We start from the raw sequence: 13,258 nt of genomic DNA, 5'->3' as shown, positions 1-13,258 counted from the left end.
CAAGTACAAATGACATTAGTACTTGACCGTACCTAACACTACCTAACCCACCTTCAGACGATTGCTCAACACGTCTGCACTGAAATAAAGTTTTCCATTTCTCTTAGCCTTGGGCACATCGCCAGGGTGAAACGAGCATTTTGGCAGCACTTGCTAGAGTAACAGCTTTTACACATCTATCATCATAATAGACTGTAAGAACAATTTAAGATAAGAGGTGGCTGTTTGGACTGCCATGCTGGTGTGGTTGGTGATGGCAGGGATGAAGGAATCTCATCAAGTCATTTTGTAAAGGATTCCTTACTGTCAGCTTCAAAAACATGGATCAGGAACTTGTTCCTAACTCCTACATCTCTTTGTATGAAGTTGTCTTGCCTATTAAATGGCCTGAATGCTCATAACCTCAGTTTCCCTTAGAGAGGTGATGTGAACACAATATCAGGTGGTAACATTTTCGAACAAGAAATAACTTCAAACTTAACACATAAAGAAGAAACCCTCCATGAAGTCTTGCAAAGTACCTTTTGCCTTTTGTCAGTACTAAAACTTCATGTATCAGTAATGCAGCATTTATTGGATATGTATTCAACAACCTATGTTTCTGTAGTAAAGTAGTAGTACAGTACATAGCATAGAAGTGTCTTCTTGAGACCCAATTCATTAGCAGTATTTTCAGTTATATGGAGCTATGGCAGGTAATTTAAATAAAATACTTTTAATTTATATTAGAATTGATATTTACAGTATATGTAATCATTTTAATTTATCTTAATTGCTTTTTTCTTTTTCCCATTATGAAGTACAGCTAATTAAAATGTAACTGTAAGCTAAATGAACAAACGATTGATGACAAACTCCCCCCTTTAGACTAACATATTGATTGGGCTCTAGATATGGTTATAGATATGGTTCTGTAGTGCCCCGCAGGTATAGAATAATAATGACCCTAAAAGAACAACAGAAGCTTTCGTGCTGACCCATTACCACTTCAATAGCTTTTCCCTGTCTCCTCTCTTCTAGTCTCATTTCCTCTTTCGGCTGACGTAGGCTTTGACTTTTGTTGGCCGGAGCTGGTGGCTTGACGTTGTTCCTTAAACGTGCACGCAATGGAAACCTCGCTTGTGCCTTGACTAAATGGAATAAGCCTCCTGGGATTGGTTTTGATTTTTCCGTACAGTAGTTCTGAAGGGGATGCCCATTTATGGAGGGGATCCTCGGATCAACAGCCAGACAGGCTAGATGGGCCAAATGACTCCTCTCTTTTCTATTCTTTCCTATGTTCTTATGCATCCTGATGTTTAGCTGTTCTGTTTCATATGAAAAAAAATCCAAAAGCTAAAGACATTGCTATGCCTGGATGAGCCAGAGCTTGCAGCCTTCGTTTTACTTTGGAAACCAGGCACATTCCCACAAGGAGCCACATTCCACCCAGGGCTCACTCGGGCTGATTAACGTTGCCACCCTCATCCAATAATCGGGTGCTTCCTCCATCCGACAACACTACTTAAACCCTGCTCTGCCACTGATCTGGCGCTCTGTCATTGAGCTGCCTCCAGACCAAGGTAATAAACCCTCAGCAATACTAACCTGTTTCATCAAAGGATACTTTGCCTGAATCCACCCAAAGATTTCTAGTCTATCCTGAACCCGTTCCGCCTCTCAGCAACCAGTCTCCTGCCCAGCACTGGACCAGTGGCGCATCTCCCTGCCAGAAATCTGTACAGAGGGGCACAGTCTCTCCTGTCTGCATCTGCCCTGAAAGCCGCACTACCTTCGGGTCTTGTGACATGCCAATCGCCATCTTGCTTCCACCATCACCGGCTGTCTTTGTCCTCCCTTGGCCATGTGTGTCAGTGTCTGTGCTCCAAACCATTGCGGCTATCTCCGCCAGCCTCCCACTCACTCTAAGCCCCACCAGGCTTTTTGTATTTGGATTCTCCAGTCTGTCAGCAAGACGTGGCTGTCTCTATCAGCTGCAGCGTAGCAGACACAACCTATAAAAGGTGTTAACTCAGTAATTAACAAGGAAACAAATACATTTTACACTTTAGAAGGTGCAGACATCGAGACCAAACTGTACACTTTGCTGGTAGAATTTTTTGTGCACTTTGGGTATCCATTTCAAAGTGCTGTGGAACAATGGATGTTGCATTTCTAGAAATGGCTTAAAGAAGGGCAACAAGGTCATGCCTTAAGGTTATGTCTTATAAGGACAAGTTTTAGGAGGTAAACCTCTCCTTTCTTGAGGAGTTGAGACTACAGAGTGACTTGATAGAAGGATTGAAATGTTGGGCAACCCCAATAACTTCTTCAAGACCAACACTGACATAGGAAACCAAGGATACAAGTGGAAATCAAGTGGTAGCACCCTCCTTGATAATGATAAACATGGAACACAAAGCTCATCTCACTAGCTGTGATGTAATTTTTTTGTTTGCTTAAAGGTCATTGAGTAGAGCTGCCCAACAACAGACAAATGAAAGGGGTTTGTTACATTTTATTGAAACACAGCTTGGTGAATGCAAATAATTAAAGTAATGCAATCAGTTCTAATATTTCAGAACCACTGTATAATATAATTGATTGTAGTGACAAGTCAAGAGACATTTTTCTTATGTCTTATCTGTCCTGTGTTGAACACAGAGAAGAGAGTGTTCAGAAAACTTAGCATGCAACACTGTGTATCTAATTACTGTTATTAGTGAAGCATGGCTCATGGCAAGATATGAGACTCACATAGGACACTCACAGACACAAACACACACACCAGGGCCAATTTTCCCAGAAGCCAATTAACTCACCAAAATGGCTTTGGACTGGACGAAACTCATGGAAAGAACATACAAACTCTATGCAGACAGCACCCCAGGTCCAGAATTGATCCCAGGGCCCCAGCACTGCAAGGCAGCTGTGCTAACCACTTTGCCTCCATGCTGCCGTATGGTAATCGATAATATAAAAACATATCTTAAAAATAAATAAATTGTGTATTTACATGACCTTATTAAAAAATGATCAGGGAGTGAAACTGGAATGAGAGTCCTAGAATGAGCTAAACATAGTGAAACCCAGCACCAGGCGAAAAGGGGAAATAAGCAGCTGGTGGCTTTTACAAAATGAACTTTGGACTTAAAACAACACAACACCTCTTCATCCACAAGACACATAGCAGTTGCCTCTCAGCTTTGAAGAAGTGATACACCGTGACATTTTCTATTTCAGTTTGCAGAAGAGGAGGAGGTGCTATCAGTCGCAAAAACCCACGAAAGTCGGTGCCTAGGGAGACACAGAGAAGGAGAATAAGCCGATACTAAAATAGTTCTCATTTGCATGTTTGCGCCATCATGTTGGGTTTCAAGTGTGATTTAATAATTTCACAGCACGAGGGGCTGTGAGGGTGTCATGGGTAGGATTTCCCCCGCTTCGTCTCCCACTCATTGGGAACTTCCATGACTTAGGGAAGGAGGATCCCAGCACTATAAGTAAACGGGTCTCCGAATGCCAGAACTCATACCTCCCTCCGATTCTGGTCTTGAGTGTTGCCTCGGCGGACAATCATTGTTCAGACTCTACTCAAGATGTCTTCTCTCCGGCTGGCTGTGTTGACTCTCACTGTGGTCCTGCTCTTTGCTGTGTCTCTCACTGAAGGTAAGAAGCATGGCGTTGCCTACCTAACAACAATTTAGTTAGTCTAATATGTGCTTCTAAAACTGAGCTAAGCATAGCCATAAAACATATCCCTCATCGATTATACTTCACACCTGATTTTGTTTTCCTGCATAAGAAACAACACATTTGTTTTTACTTTTTTTTGTAATTTAAAACAGTCATATACACGGAGCACATCTTTCACAAACGCAGCTCAAAGTATCTTTGCTTGCTGTCTGCCAGTACCAAATAAATCATTACTGTAGTACTCGTTCCAATAGGCTGTTACTGATTTAATCAAATTTGTCTTGTTTCGTAAGAAGAAATTTGCATTCTGTTGCTACACTCTGACAATTTCTCAACATTGTGTCTTTGTCTAGGATTCCGCATAGCAAATGCCCCCAAAAAGTGCTGCTTCGATTTCACCTCGAAAGAGATCCCAATTAAACGAATTTCCAGCTATTCCAGGACCAGCCCGCAGTGCACCAACCCCGGGATTCTGTAAGTATTTATTTCCTGAAAAATCCATGAGCTGCATCTTTGAATATTACCTTAATCAACGGTTTGATGCTTAATAATTACTTTGCACAGCAAGACGAGAATTTCATTAACTTCATTAACAGCTGACAAAAATAGTTTTTTTTTTAACGAGAAACAAAACGGACCTTTTGTTTCACAAACATATTTTAGCTGTCCATGGTTCATTTTTGATTTAGTCAACATCCAGTTAAAATACAGGTATAGAATACACATATGAAACACGCCCATGAAATGCTTCTGTCTCTAAGCTATACAACCACACACTCTACTACTACAACTGAAAGACGATCTCCAGGACAGAGGGAGAAACGCCACACTCATTTGTCACCACCAAACGAAGCTTGGTTTCAGTTTCTTTGCTATGTCGCTATGAGGCCTAAGGTCAGGCCTAGGCCTAGGCCTTCCTGTGTTTCAGGAAGAAGAGAGCTGCAGTCTATGAATAATATCAAAAAGTGAAACAAAGAGAGGAATTTAGAAAATGGCTCAGCTGTCATGTTGCTCAAGAAAATAACATTTTAAGTTGCTTCTAAGAATTTAGCCGAGAGTTAAAGAAGAGTCTTAGTGGAACAGTGACTCACAATCACATTCCAGTCATAGTTTCAACACATGTGTGTGGCTTTTTTCCAAGGATAATATTCAATTGATTTGGGGATTTCTACCACAAATGTGATTTCTTCCCTTCAACCAGAATGGCTGCCGTCTTACCAATTTGAGGACCTATGAGTCATATTACTAAGGGAGAAACAAGCTACAAGACCTGCAAAGCCACAGTGCAGAAATCTGGGGCCCGTGGGGTCGTTATTGCTTCGCAGACTGCCGACATGCTGCTTTGACTTCCTGTACTACTGGGGTTGTAAACAGCGGCACGAATTCATGGGCATTGAGAAGTCTCGTTTGGATACTGCAGCGCTGCCACGCTGGGGAAAGCCCTCTGAAAATCACCCTTTTACCCAGTGCAGCGCACATTTTAAGCTTGAAGGGATGAGTCGTGTTTTGTGACCGTGTCTCTGTGCTCTTTCCACCAGGTTCAAAACAAAGTTCGGCCGTCAAGTGTGTGCCAGGCCAACGGAGAGCTGGGTGCAGAGCCACATCAAGGTTCTCAGCAGCAAGTAACACAGCCTGCTTTCCGATGGGATCTCCGGCGATCTCCTCTGTTTTTTAGCTGCTGCTTTCATACATGGCGATTGCTTTAAAAACATCCGATGGAGCCGGCCGACAGACTTTCACTTCTGTGTTTTACTGACAGAATAAGGCAGCTGAGTGGAAAATGAGGCAAGCTCTGATGCGAGGGCTTTAGTGTTTTCTCTGAGCAATCTTTCCAGAATTTGTTTAGCAGGGGTCTCCTACCTTCAGAACGCTTTTACAGACACATTGACCTGTGTATTGACAGATAGATCGAGCATCACTATTGCAAATTCCCCTGATATATTGATATTGTGATGCTCAAAAGAAATGAAATACAAAACATGTTTGTTTTTAAAGTGTCATATCATTTTAAAGTGTGTTTTACTGTCACTCTCCGGCAGATAGGTATTTACTTGTTAACAGTCTTCCATTACTTTCTGTTTCCTGGGGATTTTGTAATCGCATATAATATATGGTATACTCTAAACTGTTTACTTTTGCCATATTGTGACCAGAAAATCAATTGGTATCATTTACAAAACTATGGCTTTTTTTCTTCCAAGCCTGAAAACCCAGACATAAGCTGTCATTATTTAAGTACAGGTATTTAATTTGATAGATATACAGTGTAGTGTTAAAATGCTTTTATACATGTGTTAACATTTGTTTTTAATACTTCTGTTTTCTTGTGTCATCATATTTTCATTTTTTTGTTTTTTACACACTTTTTTTGTCAGTTATGGAATGTAAAAATGTATAATATGCACAAGGGGAAATCCGCCTAAAATTTGGAAATGACTGTGAAATTAACAACTCTGTGACTCTTAGATGCACTGATTCAAAGATGTGTGTGAAACTTCAAGCTTCTTTTTAATAGTTTTAATGAAAATCTTTGCTTTTGTTGTGGAAACTTATCCTTCAATTAAAGAAACACTGACATGATTTTTTTGTTTCAAAACTCTGTAATTTGAGTCTCTGTTATCATTTGTGTTGGATTTTTACTTCCAGTGTGTGATCCCACTTTAGATCAGAAAAATCGCTGATCTCAATCACTGGAGTTCAATACAGCAAAGCTATACTGTACTGTAGATAACGAACATGCTTTTTCTACTGTTCTGGTCAGACCTTTCTAAAGTTGTCTAGATAGAACACAACACTGGTGTTCTCCCTTCTGCAAATAACCATAAGGGAACAAAGGGGACAGAAGAAGCATGAAGGGAACTGAATTTGGTTCAGCAGCAGTCATTAGTCCTTGAGTGCTCAATTTTTGTAATTACAGTACTTGTTTAATTGTTTAAATTCTTTATATTGCTTATAGAACATGGTGACTTAGAGGCTACATATTAAACCTGCTGAATTAGGGCTCTTAAGGATGAGGTTTAGAGACCCCTGCTGTAGAAATACGCTTTTCTTGTGTACATATATTAAAGGAATACATATTAATGAGCTACTGCTGGGGCACAACGCTAGGAGGCTGTGACTTCAAAGTCTGCCTTTTGAAGATATGAGGTAAAAATCATAAATGTATATACAAGAGATTAGGATGGACTTCACACATAAATAAGGAAAAGGGAGATCAGGCATTGTATACAAGGTTTAAACGATTAATGTTAAGAACAAATTATTGTTTTCACAATATTAAAACTTCATCAAAAACCTATTTTTCTATGTAAAGAAATAAGATGAAAAGTCTCCATGCTACATTAAAAAATCCATAGATGTGATGGCATTTTCTTATCTAGACTGTGGAAAACAGCAATGTGACATCGCCAGTTCTGCAATTACACGGAAACGATGCACCAGTTCATTAGATGGCAAGCAAGTCAAGAAACTGGAATGAATGTGACCTTAAACATCTTGCATTATCCTGGAAAATGTAGACGTAGTACAGGCTGGGTTGAGGGCTTGAATTAAAGGCACCCCCTTGGACATCGCGTCTGAAACAAGATATTTATCTGTCTTACTCAGAACACACACTAGCAAGGAATATCCCAAAAAATGGGGAAAAAAAGAAAAGCATTTCAATTTTTCTTTCTTCAAAAGGCAGTTTTTCACATTACAGCACATGTTGGAAAACAAAACTCCGGGGTTTCTCTATACAGTATGTCTACTATGTTGGCTTGAAATTTGAAACTGGTAGAACAAAGACAAAAAAATCAGCGTGAGGTATTATATAGCCAAGTCTTGAAGTGGCACCCTTTGCCTTCCAAAATGAAACTGTTTATGAATGTTTTAGACAGTACAGTGTCTGTGCATGGGCAGACAGACAGATCACGCACCCCAAGAGTGGAAAAAAGGGGGATATTGGAGATCATCACTGCCATGTGCAATGCTCTGTGAAACAATTAAAAATATGTTGTTTATGATTATGCAAGTTTGATTTAGGATTTTAGTTTGTATGTCCATCAGCCCCACACCTGAGCATTAGGAATTTAACCTACAACGGGGTATTTGTAGCAATTACAGCAGAGGATTCTTCCATGCTGGTTTATACATACTTGATTGTTTTTATTAAGCAATAAAACAGAAAGTGCTTCTGGATCATTAAAATAAGTTTTGAGAATTGAAAGACATTTTTTTATTTCATCTAAAGTAATTAAAATAACCATCTTTTCATTTAAATCTCAAAAAGTTTTACACACTCATAAAAAACTAAGTATTCTTTACTGAGCATGCTATATGGTTTCTATTTGATTAAATTGTTTCATAAAACCAGGTATACAATGTGAAACCTTTCCAGTGTCAATCCTGTGTGTGTACTGTCTCGCCCTGCTATTTCAACTTGGAATAAGGTACTGATTAGAAAATGGGTGTGGATATGCACAATTTCAAGAAGTCTAGAAGAGAAGAGCTCCAGAAAGCCTCAAAGAGTTTCTAGTGGGTTTTTAGTCTTTAGTTCTATAATGCACATTTTTTAAGTTTCTCATGTCAGCAAGGCCTGTTGCATTAGGTTTGTGTAAAGGAAACCTCTTATAGTTTTCCTCTGAAACAAGTTAAAAGTGACACATCTAGGCCTGCAATATCTCATTTCAATGGGATTTCCTTTACTCCCTTTCCAGAAAGCTGCATATGATATTCTTATACATTACAAAACCATATTTCCTTCACAACGTCTCACTTCTATTTTCTACTGTATATGACTTGTGCGGAAAAAAGAGGAATAGCATTTCAATTTTACTGCCTCCTTTTCCAAGTTGAGTGAACCACAAACTCCCTCTCTTGTGTTACTTTGAAATGAGCTATAGGGGGATTTCCTTCTTCACTCCAGCCGTGCCTCTATAAAACAGGGACCAGGTGAACAGAGGAGTCAGAGTCCAGAGCTACATTAGACCACTGTGAAGACCTCTCTGCTCTCAAACCCAGCTCATTGTGAAGACCTCTCTGCTCTCAGACCCGGCTCATTGTGAAGACCACTCTGCTCTCAGACCCGGCTCATTGTGAAGACCTCTCTGCTCTCAGACCCGGCTCATTGTGAAGACCTCTCTCCTCTCAGACTCGGCTCATTGTAAAGACCTCTCTGCTCTCAAACCCAGCTCATTGTGAAGACCTCTCTGCTCTCAGACTTGGCTCATTGTGAAGACCTCTCTGCTCTCAAACCCAGCTCATTGTGAAGACCTCTCTGCTCTCAGACTCGGCTCATTGTGAAGACCTCTCTGCTCTCAGACTTGGCTCATTGTGAAGACCTCTCTGCTCTCTATCCTTCCTGGGTCACCGACTGTCCAGAGAATGAACTCCCAGAGCTTCACTCTGCTCCTCGCACTGCTCAGTGTCCTGACACTGACCTCCACTGCATGTAAGTGATATCATTTTAAAATTAGAAACAGGGACAAATGAAAGACAGGATTTGTCCTTTGAAGAACCTCAAGAACCAAGACATATGAAGAATTAGGGGAAAAAATAAGAATTAAACATGTCATCGGAGAGGCTGTATCCATCATTCCTGGAGCTAAAGAGCCGCAGAACATTCAAGTTTTCGTTTTCCTGAGCCCTAAACCCTAATCGATTTAATTATTAAAATACAGTAACTAGTGTGAACTATTTTCTGTGTCTACAGTTGTTGTAGAAAGGGATAATAATGCAGTATTAGGGTGTGTACCAAAATCTTTTAAAACAAACTCAACTGGGGCCAGGGACATTTACTGTAGGTCCTTATGTAATGTCCTCATGTGGGGTCATATGTAATTGCTTGGTCATGAAAGATCGCATTTCCTTGTTGCAAGAGAAAGAGTGTGAACCTTGCTGTTCTGGGTAAATTCACTCTGGGCTTGTACAATCTGGCCTCCCAGAAGTTCCTCCTTAATTCGATTCCTGATGCTCCTCACCTGTTCTGCTGTGTCATAAGGCAGCCATGTTGGAAGTCCTATATATCCACTTGATCATTTGGTTGGTTGTACTTAATTGATCTGTGGAACTTGAGGATAGAAAGAAGCCAGGCTATCAGTGTATCTTCCAGACTCCCATATTCCTTTGTGTGAAGATGTGTTTCCTATTCTCTGCTTTAACTGTACTTCCATGGAGTGCTTCCCATTACTGCATGTTGACTTCTATCTTTTTGCCACTTTGTTGCAGATGAAGCCCCTTGCACTGGACAGGTTTGCTGCATCAGGTTCACAAAGCACAAAATCCCAAAGAAATTAATCAGCTCCTACTGGAGAACCAGCAGCTGCTGCCTCACAAACGCTGTAGTGTAAGTTTTGACTGATAATGAGAAATGTTTTTATTTTAAGTAATTAGTTAGGCTAGGGATGTACTGTATAAGATGAAGATAGATGTATAATGATTAAAAATGTAGTCTTTCCCCTGCTTCAATCAGGTGACATACCAATATAGCAGCTATAACTTTCTGTTCAAGTACAGTAATGTTTGTGAATGTTACAACTGTACAACCCTGTAAGTACAATACAAACAAATAGGAGCAAAGTTGCAAAGATACAAATACAGAGAGACTCTGTATCACTGATCTCTTGCTCCTTATTGGTGAAATAGCACAGTCAAACAATACCGTTAATGTATCTCATTGTATGTGCACTTATATACTGTTGAACAAATCTCGCCTCTGTGATAAATGTGCAAAATTAAAATTTTAAAAAATAAAATCTCTGCCTTAAACCCAGTTTGGTCAATAGAAGACAGCCTGATAATTTCATTCTTAATGCATTTCTTTCAGGTTTGAGATAAAGAATGGAAAGAGAATCTGTGCTGACCCCAGCGTGCACTGGGTGAGAAAACACATGGATCACCTGGACTCCAGACTTACAGCTTGAACCAGTGAAGTCTGTCACTGCTGCCACGCAGTGATGAACACAAGCGCTGAATTAGGAGGAGTGTTTAAGAGATGTGACCTGAACCAGAAACACAAGTTACATTTGAAAAACAAGTCTGTGACCATCTGCCTGATTGACTCCAATATTTACCAAGCTGTGAAGTCAAACATTAGTTTTTGAGTTTATAACTAAAGCTTGCTCTTTTGCACAATTTGCACGTTTACCCATGTGGGCTGTACATCAGTGGTGGACGTGCTGGATTCTACAGTATATGTGAAGCACTTTGTAGCTGTTTGCAATATAATGTATATATATATGCAGTATATGTGGAATTAGTATTAATTTACCTTGCACATTTTCTAGTTATGCAAATATATTTTACAAATAAATGTTTTATGCTGAAAACCTGTGTATTTTGTGTGTTAATTTTAATGGTGAACATCCAGAAATCCATTTAAACAGGATTCTTCAGCTCATGTATTAAACGTCTGCCTGTTTTCCACATCTCCACTCCTCATGAAATTCTCATCCTTTAAAGCACCAGGTTTTCTTCACAGGTTCTCAATTCTGTTTTCTCTTTTTAAGTAATACTTACAGAGAACATTGTGTAATCAACTTGTGGGTAAAAAAGGATGTTTAGCAGATTACATAGTCAGCAATTTCACAGCTTCTGTTTCCGAGTTAAGTTAATTCCCAAGACAAGTGAACCACAAACACCCTCTCTTGTGTTACTTTGAAATGAGCTGTGAGGAGAGTTCCTATTCTCTTCACTCCTGTTGTATCTCTAGAAAACAGAGAGCTGGGTGGACAGAGCAGTCAGAGTCCACAGCTGCACTGGACCACTGTGAAGATCCCGTTCCTCTCAGACTCAGCGCACTGTAAAGACCTCTCTGCTCTTCAAACTCAGCTCGCTGTGAAAATCTCTCTGCTCTCAGACTCAGCTGACTGTGAAGACCTCTCTCCTCTGAGAATGAACTCCCAGAGCTTCACTCCTTGCGCTGCTAGGTGTCCTGACACTGACCTCCACTGCATGTAAGTGATGTACTTTTGATTAGAAATAGGACCAAATGAAAGACAAGATTTATCTTTCAACAAACTCCAAGTATCAAGAAATATGAAGAATTAGAGGCAAAAAAACAAGGATAGAAATTAGAAATTTTTCATTAGTCACTCTGGGAATGGATTCAGGTTTTCAATTTCCTGAGTACTTAACTGTGTTGATTCAATTAGTGTAACTGGTCTTAATTACATGTCTACAGCTGTTGTAGAAAGGGCTAATAATGGAGCAGTAGGGTGACACGTGCGTGTAACAAAGTCTTCATGTATGTTGCTTGTATTTAATTAATCCAAGGAACTCATCCAGCCTGCTCTAAAAAGAAGCCAGGGTATCAGTGTATCTTCCAGACTTCTGAAATCCTTTGTGTAGAGACGTGATTCCTGTTCTCAGCTTTAACTGTACTTCTATGTAGTGCTTCCCATTACTGCATGTTGACTTCTATCTTTTTGCCACTTTGTTGCAGATGAAGCCCCTTTCACTGGACAGGTTTGCTGCATCAGGTTCACAAAGCACAGAATCCCAAAGACATTAATCATCTCCTACTGGAGAACCAGCACATTCTGCCTCACAGACGCTGTTGTGTAAGTTTTGACTGATAATGAGAAATATTTCATGTTAAAAAATGAAAACTAAGCTAGGCATGTGAAAGACTATGATCAATGTAAAATTACAAAATTTTCATATTGAATAGAGTTGGACTAGGGATGTATAAGATAAATATCAATGTACAGTATAATGATTAAACCTTTGTTCTTTCACCAGCTTGGATCAGGAGACATGCCACAATTGCAATTATATTGTTCTGTTCAAATACAGTAATGTTTGTGTATGGTACAAGTGTACAAACAAATAGGTGCAAAGTTCCAAAGATGCTGTATAAACATAAAGAGACTCTAATGCTTTCGGTATCATTGAGCTCTTCTTTCTTATTAATGCAGTACTGTTCATACAGTATATCTCATTGTACTTGCATTTGTCTTGTAATATATTGGTGTTCAACAAATATGAAATATGAAACGAAGGCTTTGTGACTTGGCTTTAAACCCATTTTGGTTAGTACATGACAGTCTGATAATTTCATTCTTAATGCATTTCTTTCAGGTTTGAGATAAAGAATGGAAAGAGAATCTGTGCTGACCCCAGCGTGCACTGGGTGAGAAAACACATGGATCACCTGGACTCCAGGTCTACAGCTTGAACCAGTGAAGGCTGTCACTGCTGCCACACAGTGATGAACACAGGCGCTGAATTAGGAGGAGTGTTTAAGAGATGTGACCTGAACCAGAAACACAAGTTACTTTTGAAATTTAAGTCTGTCACCATCTGTTAAATTGACTCAATTTTTTACCAAGCCGTAAAGTCAGATATTAGCTTTTGAGTTTATAACTAAAGTTTGTTCTCTTGTACATTTTGCACGTTTACCTCAGTTCTCTGCCTGATCTTCTATGATTGCCCATGTGGTGGATGTACTGGATCCCATATGGGAAGCACTTTGAGGCTGTTTGAGATTAAATGTGCTATATACTGTATATATATATATGTGAGGAATTAGTATTAATTTACCTGAAAATGTATTTTCTTGGTTGAAAAGGTTTTGAAATAAATGTTTAATGTTGAGAAACTG

General features: G+C 39.6%; 1 protein-coding gene and 2 long non-coding RNA genes across 3 annotated transcripts; all 3 read left to right on the top strand.

Moving 5' to 3' along the window:
• The first annotated feature begins 3,272 nt into the window (after positions 1 to 3,272).
• Positions 3,273 to 6,255, top strand: LOC102694182 (C-C motif chemokine 3-like). Its single transcript, XM_006641184.3, has 3 exons — positions 3,273 to 3,648; positions 4,029 to 4,149; positions 5,214 to 6,255. The coding sequence occupies exons 1-3, from the start codon at positions 3,579 to 3,581 to the stop codon at positions 5,299 to 5,301; spliced, it is 279 nt and encodes a 92-aa protein (XP_006641247.1). The 5' UTR covers positions 3,273 to 3,578; the 3' UTR covers positions 5,302 to 6,255.
• Positions 6,256 to 8,638: 2,383 nt separating this feature from the next.
• Positions 8,639 to 10,975, top strand: LOC107079987 (uncharacterized). The gene is made up of 3 exons (XR_001480874.2): positions 8,639 to 9,106; positions 9,883 to 10,000; positions 10,481 to 10,975. It is a non-coding gene; the product is annotated as an uncharacterized lncRNA (long non-coding RNA).
• A 315-nt stretch (positions 10,976 to 11,290) lies between these two features.
• On the top strand, positions 11,291 to 13,258 carry LOC138224351 (uncharacterized). Its single transcript, XR_011182814.1, has 3 exons — positions 11,291 to 11,609; positions 12,098 to 12,215; positions 12,736 to 13,258. It is a non-coding gene; the product is annotated as an uncharacterized lncRNA (long non-coding RNA).

Source organism: Lepisosteus oculatus, chromosome 20 (assembly GCF_040954835.1).
Source record: "Lepisosteus oculatus isolate fLepOcu1 chromosome 20, fLepOcu1.hap2, whole genome shotgun sequence".
NCBI lineage: Eukaryota > Metazoa > Chordata > Actinopteri > Semionotiformes > Lepisosteidae > Lepisosteus > Lepisosteus oculatus.
The sequence above is the reverse complement of the archived record's forward strand: the minus strand, read 5'-3'. Positions and strand labels throughout refer to the sequence as shown.

What these genes read in the sequence shown, in the direction of transcription:
- LOC102694182 (XM_006641184.3), top strand. Translation starts at nt 3,579, where the DNA reads ATGTCTTCTCTCCGGCTGGCTGTGTTGACTCTCACTGTGGTCCTGCTC. An exon ending in TGCTGTGTCTCTCACTGAAG is followed by an intron (nt 3,649 to 4,028) that starts GTAAGAAGCATG and finishes GTCTTTGTCTAG; the next exon opens with GATTCCGCATAGCAAATGCC. An exon ending in TGCACCAACCCCGGGATTCT is followed by an intron (nt 4,150 to 5,213) that starts GTAAGTATTTAT and finishes TCTTTCCACCAG; the next exon opens with GTTCAAAACAAAGTTCGGCC.